At 37.4% G+C, this 15074-nt stretch overlaps 1 protein-coding gene across 7 annotated transcripts in view; it reads right to left on the reverse strand.

Moving 5' to 3' along the window:
* The window catches only part of PTPRM (protein tyrosine phosphatase receptor type M), a 454349-nt gene that overhangs the window by 84186 nt on the left and 355089 nt on the right, over positions 1 to 15074 (reverse strand). For 2 of the 7 annotated variants that reach the window (XM_082290784.1, XM_082290782.1), the window contains 5 exons: positions 9692 to 9843; positions 7069 to 7143; positions 6815 to 6841; positions 3089 to 3100; positions 2139 to 2326 (listed from right to left, as the gene is read on the reverse strand). In XM_082290784.1, coding sequence (XP_082146910.1) covers positions 2139 to 2326; positions 3089 to 3100; positions 6815 to 6841; positions 7069 to 7143; positions 9692 to 9843 — 454 coding nt within the window. The remainder of the gene's footprint in view (positions 1 to 2138; positions 2327 to 3088; positions 3101 to 6814; positions 6842 to 7068; positions 7144 to 9691; positions 9844 to 15074) is intronic. The other 5 variants (XM_082290786.1, XM_082290783.1, XM_082290787.1 and 2 more) reach the window with 3 other exon arrangements.

Genomic DNA, 15074 nt, shown 5'->3' on the forward strand with positions numbered 1-15074 from the left:
TTCGGGTGAGGAGCTCACTCTCTTCCTTAGAGCCACAGATACAGAGTGTGCAGCCAGACCTCCAGGCTTCTTGTTTTCCTGGCTAGCATGCCCTCAAGATGAGTAAAAGCTCTCCTATGCTATAATACTGGGGAAAAGATTAAATAACCCACAGTTAGTGTATGGGTGCTTGGGAAATCAGGCCAATATTATCCTGTCAGTCTAGCACCACTGGAACCAAGCTTTAATCTCTCCTTTCTTAAGGGTCTGGCAGGGGATAGAAAGGATTTTAAAGATCCACTGCAGACTAGCTATGTGGAAATTTCCCCGAACCTTAAGGATTTCTGCACAATCCCAATCATTCACACTCCACTAGGCCGCAAATGAAGGTCTGCATTTAAGTCCAAAGCTTACAGAAATGCATTCATGTTCTTCCCGCACCCAAGAAACAGATGGGAAAGCAGGCAATGAAGTCACTACCGGTGTGGCCCTAAGGCCATGTCTGCATGTGCTCTGGTTCTACAGGCACAGACAGGCACAATATCAGTCGCTCCAGCCATGAGCCAGGCCTGATCTTGCTTGCAGGAACAGGAGCCTTCTCCTAGGAGAATAAAAGGGCAAAATCCTACAAAGCAGGGTGTTCCTCCAAGCCCCTGTATATTGGGACCTATAGATACTCGGTATCCCAAGTGGGTAAATCCTAATGCAGAGCTGAGCAGTGAACAAGTTAAGTACTATCCTGCCATTCCTTACAGACGATTTTTCAACCTTTATCCTTTGTGTCGGTTATGCTACTTCAAAAACTTGTGCATGACACCAGTAGGACTTAAAATAACATCTGTGTGCTCAGACGGTGAACTATAGCCCTAATTATTGAGAATAGTGGCCCTAATTATTATCTTAAAGTACTTAAAAGTATGCATGACAGCAAGTGCTCTGTATCCTTCCACTCCTCTGAAGTGCTCCTAATGGGCAGTGTGCTACTTTCTGTTCTGTTCCACAGATTCATTTTCAGAGTGAATCTTGTGTGAATGTCTCCTGAATCAAACTCTTTCCCTGGTGAGACTATATAATCCCGCTGTCTTGTTAGAGCAAAAACCATCTATGAGACTTCATTCAAAACAAATCCCCTGTCGAACTATTTCTTCCTTTTCATTTGGACATTTATCCTTCTGATAAATATATAAAGAAAAAATTATTTTGCTGTCTAGTTCAAATTTGTAAAGAGGACAGTATCAGTCTGACAGAAATGTAAACAAAGAGATTTGCAACCTGTGCAGTGCTAGAATATACTGGGCAGTCATTCACTGCATATAGAGGAAAAACAGCATTATGGCAGTAGTTCAATCGAAAAACCCCTCAAATATACGGCTAGTTACAGTTCTTTCTGATTAAAACAATTTCCATATGTAAAGAGGAGTTTTTCAGTTCCAGCTTCACTATTTTAAGTCCTCCTTCCCTGCCACTATTAACAAACTGCACCCTGATGTATTGCATCTACTGGCATTAGTCATGGCTACACCTACTGTCTGTAATGGGATGCCATTCATCAGCTTGGTAGGCTGAAAATTTTCCGGGAACCTGTTTTTCAGCAGAATCATTTGATCCACTGTAGTTAAAAAGCCATGTCATTGGTTGCACTATAAATTCCATTTTACGGTCTTGATTTTATTTTTTTTAATAAATTAATTGTAGTTTTCCTCTAGGCTTAATGCTGGTATAAAAGGTTTTGGCTGAGGAGCAAATCTTATCCAAACACAAGAATTTTCAATTCTATCACTTTTAAATAAAAGTGGCTTAAAAAGCCTCACAGGAACAAACTTGTTTAAGTCAGCTACACAAATGAAAGTTGACAAGTGATTAGGTCCTCTGGGAATGAATTGTTTTCTACATTTCAGGGGAAAAAATGTCATCAGTGACTTCAGAAGTGGCCTGAAGCATGGGTTTTGGAAATCTAATACTATAAATACCAGTTTAAACAATTATATATTTAAGCAATTTTTATAACATGAAGTTGGCATGACAAAGCGTGAAGTTCAAAAAAGCACCATCTTTTGTAAAATGCAAGCAGTACGCACAGTTGTAAAAAGTCAGCATCAAACACATGTAACCAACAGTTCAGAAGACATAATAATCAGATTCTTACACCTGACACTTACTTCATACTCCTCTTTAAATCCGTAGCCTTCTGCACACTTCATCTGGGTGATGTGCTGTAGCAAGTCAGCTACACGGATGGCTGGATGGAGCTGTCCAGTCTGGTAGGGCACATCCACTGGATCTCTCTTCTTATAGGTATGGGATTGGACCAGGCTGCTTGTGTCACTGACCATCGTATGGGTTTCATCTAGAAAAAGAGTATCTCATCATGTACTGGCTCATTTTCACTTATTAAAAGAAATAGAAAAGTACAGAGATTTCTAGAGGAATGGCAGAACTCTGACACCACCAGCATTGGTTCTGTCTGTGAAGGCTACACCAGAAGAACAGTAAATCCATGGAGCAATTTACACAAGGAAATTGCAAGACTGATTGGAATGAGGCAAAGTCCATAGTTCTACAATGGAAGCATTGCAGAGCAGTCCAAACTCTAATATAGTTTTAAATATTGCTAGCTGATTGCAAACAAATTTTAAAACTGGCATTTGGCTTCAAACTGCATAGAAGTTTCATTCTGAAACTTCCACAAGTCCCACGGAATGAAACTGGACTTGTATTTTTCACAGATTACTAAAGTGCTGTATTTCACACTGCAAATTTAGAGCAAATGTTTGGAGTGAGCAAAATAAAAAGATGCACAAAATGGCTTATGGTTTCATCAAGCTAGGACTGCAATGGAAATGTAGATCTGAAAATGACACTTGGAGACAAACTACAAGAGGACAAATGCAAAGGATCATCTGGTAAGGAAAAATGTCTTGACTGACTGCTGAACATGCTTTAGGACCACGGTGTATCATGAGCCACCACACCAGGCATGGAATGTTGTATGTCAACTGACATGCAAGCCAACAAACAGGAGACCCCCGTGGGCTGGTTAAAATTTTTATGAGACACATACTTCTCCCAACCCTCCACATCTCTTCCATGGGGCAAATGGGCAACTTACCATTGATTGGCACTTTTAAGAAGATACATATCAGGAGAAAAAAAGAGGAGGAGAAAAAGGAAACAGGGCATAAGCAACAGTACTACATTAGTAATTACAGGTAATTTTATGTTTTTAATTTAAGTCTTTACAGAATTATTTCCTAAATGAATCAGATTCTGATCTCAGTTTCACAGTATAAATTAGATTTACTAAAACCAAGGTATCATACTATAAGTCAATTCACATAGATGGAACTGAGATCAAAACCTATACTTAAAAGTAAATAGATGTGAAAGTGCACGCTACCTAAGGAAGCAAAATAACTTTCTTCCTCTTTAGATGGAATTCTAAAAATTTTTTCAGACTTAACAAGAGAAAAAAACCCACCCCCAATTCTAAGGTCCAAGAATCATCATAAATATTTTATCTGTTTACTCAAATAATAATTTTACATATCTTAAAGTTTTTAAATTTTAAGCAAAATTGTTGATATGGTGCTTTGACTTATTCAAGCTATTCCTCACTGACTGCACACAAAAAATTACTAAATCTGTATAATGTTACAAAATAAGGTATTTATCAAAAAATGTTGCTTTGTAAAATAAGCTGTATGAAAGGGAAGCATTAAAGTAGTATTTCCACATTCGTAAGATATATTATAGCAGAAAGTTCCACAAATACTCTGTATGAAAAGGTCCCAGATTCTCATGTACACACCAAAAATACTAACACACCTTGTTAAAGGTGAGATTCTGGTCTTAGTTGTACTACTGAAAATTCATATTAAAGCCAGAAAGCTCAATGGATCGTTTTTCAAGGATGGTTTGAGGTCCTCTCAATTCCCACTAAGACACATGAAATCTGGTCCTCACTACGCATAGAGTCATTATGAACTGTGCATTGACACCTAAACCAAAAAACAGCAGAGAAAAATGTATGGGCATGAGTATGGCCATTTCACTCCTTTTCCTGTCAGTCTGCTAATTTGGTCTAATGCAGAGGAAAGGGATTCATCTTTTAGTCATAACATTTTACAGCTTTTGTCTGATGTGATATAAAATCGTACTGCAAAGCACCTTGGGATGCATGGCATGAAGCGTGGTATACAAGTGTAGGTACAGTATGTTGCTGCTGAAATGGCACCTGAAAACTGCAAGGTGGCTAAGACACAAAAGACAAAAAAAAGTAGAAAGTTGATAATGATTTTTTGGGTTGCTTATTTCAATTTTAGAAACAGGTTAGAAAACTCAAGGATTTTTTTTTCTTTTTTGCAAACTGCAAAAATTCTTTGCAACGCAGACTGTTAGTAACTAAGATGAAGGCAAACTTATCAAAGTCTTGTACTATGAAAGCATCAGTTTAATACTTACGAATCTCTTTCCTGCAAGCTCTCTAGTTTTAGACTAATCTTCCTCTCTCCATTTCTTTATCTCTTACAGCTGCATTAATACAGCAGGAGTTATCTTTTAAGTTGTTTTAAGTAAAGTGTTTTTAATCCTTGGTTTGTATGGTACACTAGGAGCCACGGATATTACAGTTTTTTACTTTGCCTCTGAGCACTGTAGCATGAGTTTTTCAGGCTGTGAGTTTTTTAAAGGGTGAGCTCCTCCAGATGCAGTATCCATATGCAATGCGACGTTTGCCTGGCTTAAATACTCCTACAGCTTCAGTTGTCCTACTCTACACTTATCCATTCCTGTAGAGCTATACAACATTTATTAAATAATATACTTTGGAAACAGTAACTGTGTTGTGGCTTTTCTAGCAGATTTTGAAAACTGAACTCAGCCATTCACCAGACTTGTACCTTTCCCAGGAGGTCACACTCTGAAAGTCATTTAGTTTTAACTACAGGCTTGACCCTGCAGTTTAACACAACTTCTTTGGACAGTGGAAGACAGTGAGAGCAGGTATTACTTGTAATTAAAATCCTGCATACTTTGTTAATAGCTGTATTCCTCTACCAACTCAAGCATAGTTAATTTGATTTACCTAAGATACAACACTATTCCTGTACAGACAGTCATAAACACATATTGGGAGAGATCTAATCTGAATGGAGCACTGCTCATAAAATGGTACTAAATTTTTAACATGTAAACTTACAAAAATATTTATTTTATGCAGTGAAATAACTGAAATATTTTCCGAGATGAGTAAGCACAGGTTTGCTGCAGTAGACCATAAAATACACACCTAACTAATTAAAAGATTTTACAGACTTAGTAAAATCAGAGAATTTATTTTTCACAGTGTGTGTTTGCCTGATAGCTGAATTACTTGCTTAGAGATTATTTCTTGGGGGAAAAAAGCTAACAAATAATTTTGCCATTGTTATTATATAGAAAAGGATCACAAAAATAACCAAAGAAACCATTAACTAAAACTTAATAATACAGATAGGAAATCTCAAAGTTTTTCTCCTCATAATAGTACTTTTCTCCTAGCCCACCCACAAGGTCAGAAAGAACATCTACTGGATGAAGCACTGAATGAATACTAAAGCACACAAAAAAATCTTAACATCTCAGGCAGTTAAAAGGCACTGCAAATTTCATTTGCATGCAGATTATTACATTGTTACAGTCACTACCATTACCTTCTTCCAGATTTACATAATGTATAAAACCAGCAAAGTTCCTTCTCAAAGTTAGCACACTGAAGTGCAGTGCACTAAATATTCTTTCACAACAACAAATTTTCAAGATTGCCTTCCTAAACTTTTACTTCTTATATGCTTCCTTCTACTTCTATGTAAGCTTGTTTAACTTACAGCTTAAGGACAGGAATCAGTTAAGGGGTCTTAACTTTTTTACAGTGATTAGAAGAAAAAAGAGGAGAAAGGAAAATTTGTTGTGAAAATATAAGTTGAAAAATGAGTAAATAAATAGGCTTAACACAGGAGTTTGAATTCTTGCTACAGTGCACTGTTATGTTATTAATTACTATTAAAAAACTGCCCCTGTTTAGTTTAAAGTTAGCATGGGAAGGAGGTGTAAATGAATACAAGCCACAAAGGGGTTAGAGTTAAGCACTGAAAATGCAATAGCGCCTCATGCTTACTGTTTAGCACTGTGCAGAAACCTCTCTCTTTCTGACACTGGACAATAACAGATGTTCCTCAATTCCAAGTGGAAATGCTTTATATTTTAACTGAATGTTTTTAACCTACTGTTTTATTTCATTCCTGTGACATCTGATGCATAATAAACTATATACTATAAGTGTCATGTTATCATTTTGCTGTTCAAAATACTATCTCCTCTCTGAAACTTCACTTTAACAAGCAAGTCAGAAACTCTGCAGAACTGTCAGAAGACATGATAGCTGGTAGATGGCCAAAACTGTATTTTGTTGGATTTTCTGTATCCTGAGTAGTTTAACTAGGAAAAAAAGTTATTTTTAAGAAGTGACATCTTCAGTTCTAAGATAAAACAGAAAAAAAATGAGGGAAACTATTTCAATTGCTATGATAATCAAATTCTTTTGTGTCACTCCAAATACATGCATAAACATTTCCTTCCAAATCCACTTGTTAAAATTATTTCTTTTCTCCCATGACTTGCACTATGACAGTAGTAATCAAGCCTGATAACTGTCCTTAGCACCTCAGTGTAGCCAAGTCTACCACCCCTCTCTTTAGCATAAAGCTCCAGCATTTTGCATACTATTATCTGCTCCCCAAGAACTGCAACTTCTGAAATTACTTCAGCAATAAACTTTGATAAAGGGAAATGTTCTCACCTAAAATTGCAGTTGGCACAAATGGATCTGTCATACATCATAAGCAGGTCAATGCAGAAAAGGTAAAAAGAGAGAGAACAGTAAATGATTGATACATGTTCCCGAGTTTTCTTTCAGAAAGCTACTGTTAGCAGCAGGTATGTTTCTTATATATGCATTAAATGTTGATGGCAAGAAGTATAATAATATAAATATGTATGCTTTCATTATGGAAAGGTCTATAGAGGGTGGAAACCAAGAAAAAAACTGGTTACCTGGATAATAAGAATTAGGCACTGTTGTGCTCAGTGTGTTAGTTTTCATTGTAAATGAAGATGGTGAAGATACAGCTGCAAAGAGAAACAAAGCTGGTTAGAGACAGAGAAATGATACACAGCTACTTAAGCTGAGTGAAACAGCATATAGGATTGATTTGGCTTAGAGTTCATCCTGTTGTGTTTCTTGCACTGGAATCAGGACCTAGGGAGAACCAGGCAAGTCTAGTGAATGAAATAGCTCATTGAATTTGATAAATTCTCTAAAAAGAAGTGTCATTGGAGAAAGCATTTTGATCACTGATGGGAAATGTACTTCTTAATTCACAAGATTAGACTGAATACTGATGCTTGTAACAAGACATCACAACGACAAGAGGTGTTTTTGACAGAAGCTTTGATCATTAATAAGTTTTCCTTATAATACTATAAATACTGTATGCAAATATTCTACTGTAGTTTATTTTTCCCTCTCCTTTTTTTATGTGATTTGTTTAGACAGGTGGATAATGTGCATGGAGATACCAACAGACCCTGAATATTACTCTTTGTGTAACAGTGGTTTTCAGGGAGTGATACACAGACCAATACTCACATTGGTATTTAATCATTGAACCATTTGTAGAACCAATGGGAAAGCCCAATGGAACAAATTAAGTTCAGTTTGCCCCCGGTATACAAATATCATGCAAATTACCGTTGTAAAAACAGATACATCTAACAGGTGAGAGTTAATCACAGCATTTTACAGGATGTTCAGCCAAAAAGTCATTAGAGGCTTTTAAGCAAAGCTCCTTGCAAATTCAGCCTCAGTTGCTTGTCTACACAGCTCAAACTCAGTCTGATCAGGGAATGCAAGCACATTCTGGATACCTGTAAACGGACTAACAAGAATGTCTGAAGCAAAAGAGTTGAGGAAGACAGGATCTGCTGAATGAGGAGTGAGATTAATCCTGCTGGCTTTCAGCCATCTTTTTTTCAGTTGATCTTCTAGCGCAAACATTTGCTAGCCCTTGTTAAGATCTGGATATCTCAAAACAGGCTTAAATAATGCTGACAGTTATCATTTACCATAGAAATTAATACATCTGAGACCATGTTCCTTTGATTATGTCTCTGGAATGAGGAGATTACATTTCCTTGATGGCCAGAACAGAGTGATACTTCTTTTGGCTATGGATGCAGAGATTAGTTGAGGTCACGGCTGCTGCAGGTAATAAAACTTGGTAGGTAGAGAATGAAGACAGGATAATGAACTTTCATAGGGAGTAGGAATGTTCTACATCTCTTGACTACTAGGCCTTACACAAAGATTATTCCTGAAGACTGTCAGTGTGCACCTTCTGGTGGCCATGGTTCTTATGGCAAGTCTAATTAGAGGTTCTAGCCCTGGAGTGGCATAAAAAACTTGTTAGGGCAATAATTTCAAATAGGTTTGAGGTGGTTTACATAAAGAGGATTTAGTCCCAGGAACTCATTACAGCTTCATTTGTAGTTATGACCATTCAGTAGCACCACTGGAAAACTGTCTCATGATGATGCAAGATGAAGTAAAACCTCTTGATCTCTTCACAGAAATAAGCAATCTCATTAACTGCAAGGGTATATTTTCACCAGAAAAGCAAGTCTGATTTGAAAGATTTATTTCAAATCAATTTCAAAACTAACTCAAATGCAAATTAACATTGCAAATTCTGAGCCTAATGCTGCTGAGAAAAGTCTCACTGTTTAAACCTCACAGAGTGTTTGTACAATTGAGCTCATCAAAGATAAATTCTTAAGCATATTATTAAAGAGTGGGAGTTGGGCCTTGCATACTGTTAGTACTTGAAACAAAATTTAATCTTTTACAAATTCTGAAGATGTTAAAAAGCCACTGGCATGCAAAAAACCCTGAGGTTTCTTAAGAACCACAAAATCAAAATAACTTTTTGAACCTAGTCATTCTTTTAAACAATTTAAAAAAATACTGTTTTTTCATGGTCTTTGCTTAGGGCTAACCCTCTGACAGAAGTGAGACCTTGACTAAAATTCTAATACAGGAAATTTTATATCCCAGATCTTATTTATTTTCAGGGTAGATCCAAGAAGACCCAGGATATAAGAGAATCTCTTATGAAATTACAGAACAGGTAAGTCCACTGAGTTCTTCCTCTGCACAAGCAACAGAAAGAGCATCATCTAGAATTGGAAATAATAAGACAATCAAATTATCATTATTAAGTTATTACATTCAAAAAAAAATTTATACTACCAAAAAAGAAGTGAGCAGGGGAAGCATTTGAAGGACTTGGGACAGCATGAGGGATATCAAATTTTCAACATAATGGAGATTGGAAAAAGGTAAAACTACTGTTTCAGTAATGTCACTGCTCTTCTGCAGAAGAAAAGGATGGACAGAAAAAAGCTCAATTATCCGTATTATTTTTAAAGAAGTCTATTCTTGATGTCTGACTGTCTTGCTCATTTGAATAGACACTGTAATGTGCTGCACAGTGGGAAACTCTCGGTCCCATGGATTTTCCATGACTGAGTAATGAGGAATATTTTTAAAACCATTTGCACCTTTCTTTCACCTTCAAAAAAAAAAAAAAAAGAAAAGAAAAGAAAAGAAAAAACTTACATCTCCCATTTAGATTGTGCGTGTCCATGAAAGAGAAAGCTTCATCACAGTTGGTGCCTTGCTCAGTGTAGCTTTTATCCATTGAATTCACCATCACTGTCATTTCCTGCCGAGTACTACTCAGTGTCTCTTTCCGCTTTTTAGCCAATTTTCTTAAGAAATGAATGATGAGGAAAAAAAAGGAGAAAAACAACTCTCAGTAAGCAGACATAGTCTTCATGTTATTTACGTCAGTGTGTTGTAGTTTGTAACCATATTATGAAGTAACATTTACATTTGTTTCAGCATTTCTGGAACTTTATTTTACTCTCATCTCTTTCAGTCTGATAATCAAAGAATAGTTGCCAATGCACTGACATGTGGTCAACAGCACCTTAATCTTTGGGAACCACCACTGAATTAAAGGGGACTACTTGGATAGGAAAGTGATGTGAGCTACAGTATCAGAGGCTACATCTGATTAAACATATAAATAAAAATGATATGAGAGATTCCACTGGAACTGACAAATCAATACCAATGTTCACTTCACATACATAGAACAGTCTGGAGAGGTTTCACTGAGACCCTGTGTAACCCAGCAATCTGGTTTATATAATACTGTATAGTGTATGTTGGAGCTCTGAATACACACTGCACACTCAAGAGACATTTTAAATTGACTTGCATTCCTAAAGACAATTTTCTATCACTCCTGATTTCATGAGAATTAGTCACATGAGTTAGTTGCTTCTCAGCAGGAGTGGTCTGTCAGAGACAATCTCTTAAACCCGATACTACAGTAGTGGTTCATTAAACTATTGAATTGCTTTGGATGCATATACCTCTTTGGTTTTTTTCCAGATCTGTCTGTTTCAGTCTAAAGTCTCACTGTCTCCTCCTGAGTTATGCTTAGCTACATCCCAAAACAGCATGTCCAAAACTCTTGATTTTTCCTTCAACCTCTGTGAGGCATCTGTGATCCTAAGCCAGGTCATATTTATCTGCCAGAAGCATCTTTTACATATCTTACGCTAGAAGTTGCCGGAGCTTATTATCTCATCTAGGTTCCTTCCACTTCTGGAGGCCAACTGTATCAAGCATAACCAACTTGTGCTAACTTTCAAAGCCTTTCTCTTTGTTAACTCTTACTCAGTATGAAAAGATGGTTCCCACCACAGACAGAAATTTCACACCAGCCTCCCCTAGATATTCAAACATCTGTCTCCTCTCATGCTGCACAGGAGGGGCTTTCTGTAACCCTCCTGACTGATATCTCGCTCTTCTGCTTCAAATCACTGCCAGCAGACAAAAACTTTACAAAGTACTAATATTACTGCTCTCTGTGCTGATCAGTACTGCCTCAGTCTCCTCATGTTCCCCATCTATCCACCTGTTATCCCTTATCTTCCACCTAGATAAGAAGCCATTTGGGCAGGAGCTGTTGTTGTGTTCTGTACCAATGTAGTACCAAGCTCAGCCATATCTTAATCCATGACTAAAGCTCAAAATGCCTTTGAAGTTAAAGTCTTGCTGATAATAGAAGTAGGAATAGTAAGTGCAGGCATGGTATTGGGTCGCTGCACAGAAAAGTATTAAGGGTCATGTCTGGCCCTCAATAAGCTGATAGATTGCCACCCCATTCCTCATGACTGACAGTGAATGAAGTACACTGCCTTAAACACCTGCTGCAGCACTTGCAGCACGAGCAGTTATGCCTTTGCCCATCCCAGTGCAGGAATCACCTGTGTTTGCTTGAGCCTTTGCTTACTCTGTAGACTTGATAATAAAACTGGTTCTTTATTACTCCACGGTGCATAAATGCAGAAGTAGCATTAGATAATGGTCTGAACTCTATCATATCAGAGACAGTTAAATTTCATTCAAGTACCATAAGTAAAACAAAACTCTTAGATCTTTGCATCCTTCCATCTTCCCCTTCCTCCATACCTAATTGTAATGAATAAGTAATATATTATTCAAAGTTGAATCTAAGACCTATCACCCAATACATGAATAACTTCATGGAAGTCCTTTGTAAGGACAGGCTTAACAAAGTGGTAACATGAAATGGGTATCTTTTTTCCTCTTTCACCCTTAGATGGCAGCACATTTAGATGGCAGCCATGCATGGCTCCCCTTCCAATCTTTTGGTCACATAATTAAGCTACAGCAGATTTATTTTTTAAGACAGTAACAACTGTACAGTACTTCTCAGTCTGAATCTAATACTGGAAATAGGTCTTGTGGGAAAAGTTCAAATCTGGAACAACTGTTACAGGAAGAGAGCAATACCAGCCAGACTTCTGTACTGTGAACAAAAACACCCACTGGACTCAGACAAGTAAACTTTAGCTGAATATAACATTTTTAGCATTTGCAGTTTATTCAGATACTGCTGAAAGTGTTGCAGTGCTGCAGTCTCTGCTTCTCATCCATTCCTTGGGTCTCACAATCCCCAAGAGGCTCTAACTATACAAGATTTAAGAAACTTGAAAACCATGGTACCTCACATCACCACCACCACTCATACTCTTAGGTTTAAAGTAAATTTTTTTGGGGAAAAAAAAGGTTTAAATATTTGATCATCTTCACTCGCAGAAAAGACACTTCATAGCTACTGTCTGATGTTTCATCCTTCTTAAAGGAAAAGAGATCTACAACCAAAGGAAAAACATAAAACAGATGGAAGCTCCCATGATCATTACCCAGGATGAAATTATTTTTGTAGGGAAAGCCAAAAGATCAGCTTATCACAGAAATAGTGTTACCTGACTATATGAGGAAAGAGAATGTACTATATCACAGTCTCAGGAAAGAGGAGCCTGATATTCAGAAAAATCTCAAGACTAAGTAGGAACTGTTGGAATTTTAAGGCACAAGAAATAGCATGAAGTGAACTGGTATAATAGTTAAAATATAGTAAAATGCAGAGCAGAAAATCATACAGACTTCCCCTGCAAAACTGTGTGGGATTTTGTGTATCGTTTACTCTGTTCTGTTACAAATATTAATAAAAACAGTCCAGGAAAGTAATAAGCTGAACAGTTCATTACAATCTGTCCCCATTTTATCTACCATGATGAAACTCTCCAATGATGCATCTTCTCCTGTACAGTTCCTTCTTGTTGAAAGGCTCACTCTGTAAAACTTGTGCAAGCCTAACTCAATACCTTTCTCAAAAACCCTCCTTCTCTGTGACTTCTTCCTCAAACCCTTCAAGAAACCAACTGCAATAACTGCTAAGTTGCTACTACATTGTTAGCCACTGTCTGGTTTATTTTCCATGTATTTTCCTGTATCCATTTTCTCTGTCCTGTTTTGACTTAAATAACAAAACTCTTTCGGACCTAGCTTGCCTTTTTGTGTTTAAAAAGCTCTGGGCACAAAGAATGAGGCACAATGGGACACTAATTAGAGGAATGTAACAACAGTAAAAATAAAAATTTTTAAGATAATGGCGACTGGGGTTGGAATGAACTCAGGCCCTGCCAAAAATGTGCCTTCTATTTTAATTTAGGAACAGTGAGAAACGCAGATTAATTTGAATCTAACAAAAACACTCACTTCCTGCTTCCCCATTCAAAGCAGAGTGGTACTCTCCTTTTTGTATCAGTATCCCTCCTTTCTTGCCAAGAAAAGAAAGGAGAAACAAGATGCTGCTACTTCCCACAGGTCTAGCAACACACTACCATCACCAAGATCTTAATAAACAAAGTGAGATGAAATTTGTAATTGTCCTGCTAAGGGAATTGGGCTGAATTTTTCTTTCCATTAATGCAGTGATCTATTGCACTTACTGAAACTCAAGATAAAATAGCTGCTTCTCACATAGTTACTGTTTCAAATTTTACTTCTCTGTTTGTGGACAAATCACAGAAATGGTTCAGATGAAGAAAGGATTGGGGGCTTTCATACAACCCAGTGGCGGAGTGCATTTGTAGTTGCAAAAGCTTTTAACAGTTTGCTCACCAAACCTCTAAAAGAATCTAAACTACAATAAGAATGATCTTTTAGTAAAATCCTTTAGCAGCTGGTTGGAAAGATGTGATACCAAGGGTAGGGTTAAATGGTCATTTTTTCACAACAGAGATACATTACTAGTGTCTATCCTACATAATTGCATGTTGGGATTTGCACTGTTTCCCATATACACACTGATCTAGAAAATATCCATTATCTTTTTGCACAAAACACAATTTTTAAATTGTCGTAAAAATTAGAAATAGAGTTAAAAAGTTATTTCTTTTATCTCATGAGGTAGAGTGACTGGATATTTACTTAAGACAAAACTCAGTGTTGAATGATATAGAGTCATGCATATGGGAAAAATAATCCTAATTATGCACACACCGTATTGCATCTAAATGACTTCATAAACTACTGAAGAAAGAAATCTGATAGTCATTGGTTCTCTGAAGACAAAAAGTTCAGCACTAGGCAAAAAGAAGTCAGAAGTGACTGTGTAAGGGATAGAGAACAAAATGGAAAATGTGATTAAGCAATTTTATAGATTTATGGAGCTTCCACATTTTGAACACTGCATGCAGTTCTGACACATGCCTATCCAAAAAAGATTTTCACAAAGTAGAGAACATATACAGAGAGGTGATAGGAAGATCAAAGGAGCAGATCCTACCAGAAAAGCAGTAATCCTTACATAGATAAGGAGTCCCTAGTTTAAAAAGGAGGCAGTTGAACTGAGAATATGATAAAAGTATTATTTCTCAACAATGAAAGAACCAGAAGCAGGGAGTATATCGATTTTTTTTTTAAATAAAATAAATATTTTCACAGAACACAGAAAATGCTCTGCTCTGCCTTGCCTTGAGTACTCTGTGCATTTTTGAGCACCACTGTATCAAAAAGACATTAAGCAATTAGAGAGTGTCCAAAGGAGGACAACAAAGATGGTGAAGGGCCTTCAGGTGAAGCTGTATGAGGAGTGTCTGAGGTCACTTGGTCTGTTCAGCCTGGAGGTGACTGAGGGGAGACCTCACTGCAGTTACAGCTTCCTCATGAGGGGAAGAGGAGGGGCGGGCACTGATCTCTGCTCTGTGGTGAACAGTGACAGGACCTGAGGGAATGGCCTGAAGTTGTGTCAGGGGAGGTTTAGGTTGGATATTAGGAAAAGATTCTTCACCCACAGGGTGGTTGGGCACTGGAACAGGCTCCCCAGGGCAGTGGTCACAGCACCAGCCTGACAGAGTTCAAGAAGCATTTGGACAACATTCTCAGGCACATGATGTGACTCTTGGGGTGCCCTGTGCAGGGCCAGGAGCTGGACTCAGTGATCCTTGTGGGTCCCTTCCAATTCAGGACATTCTATGATTCTATGAAAATTTTGCAACACATCACCACTAGGACTCTAGAGATACCAAAAGTTAGTATCGGTAAAAGAAAA

The sequence above is a fragment of the Coloeus monedula genome (genome assembly GCF_965178545.1).
Source record: "Coloeus monedula genome assembly, chromosome: 1".
Classification (NCBI taxonomy): Eukaryota; Metazoa; Chordata; class Aves; order Passeriformes; family Corvidae; genus Coloeus; species Coloeus monedula.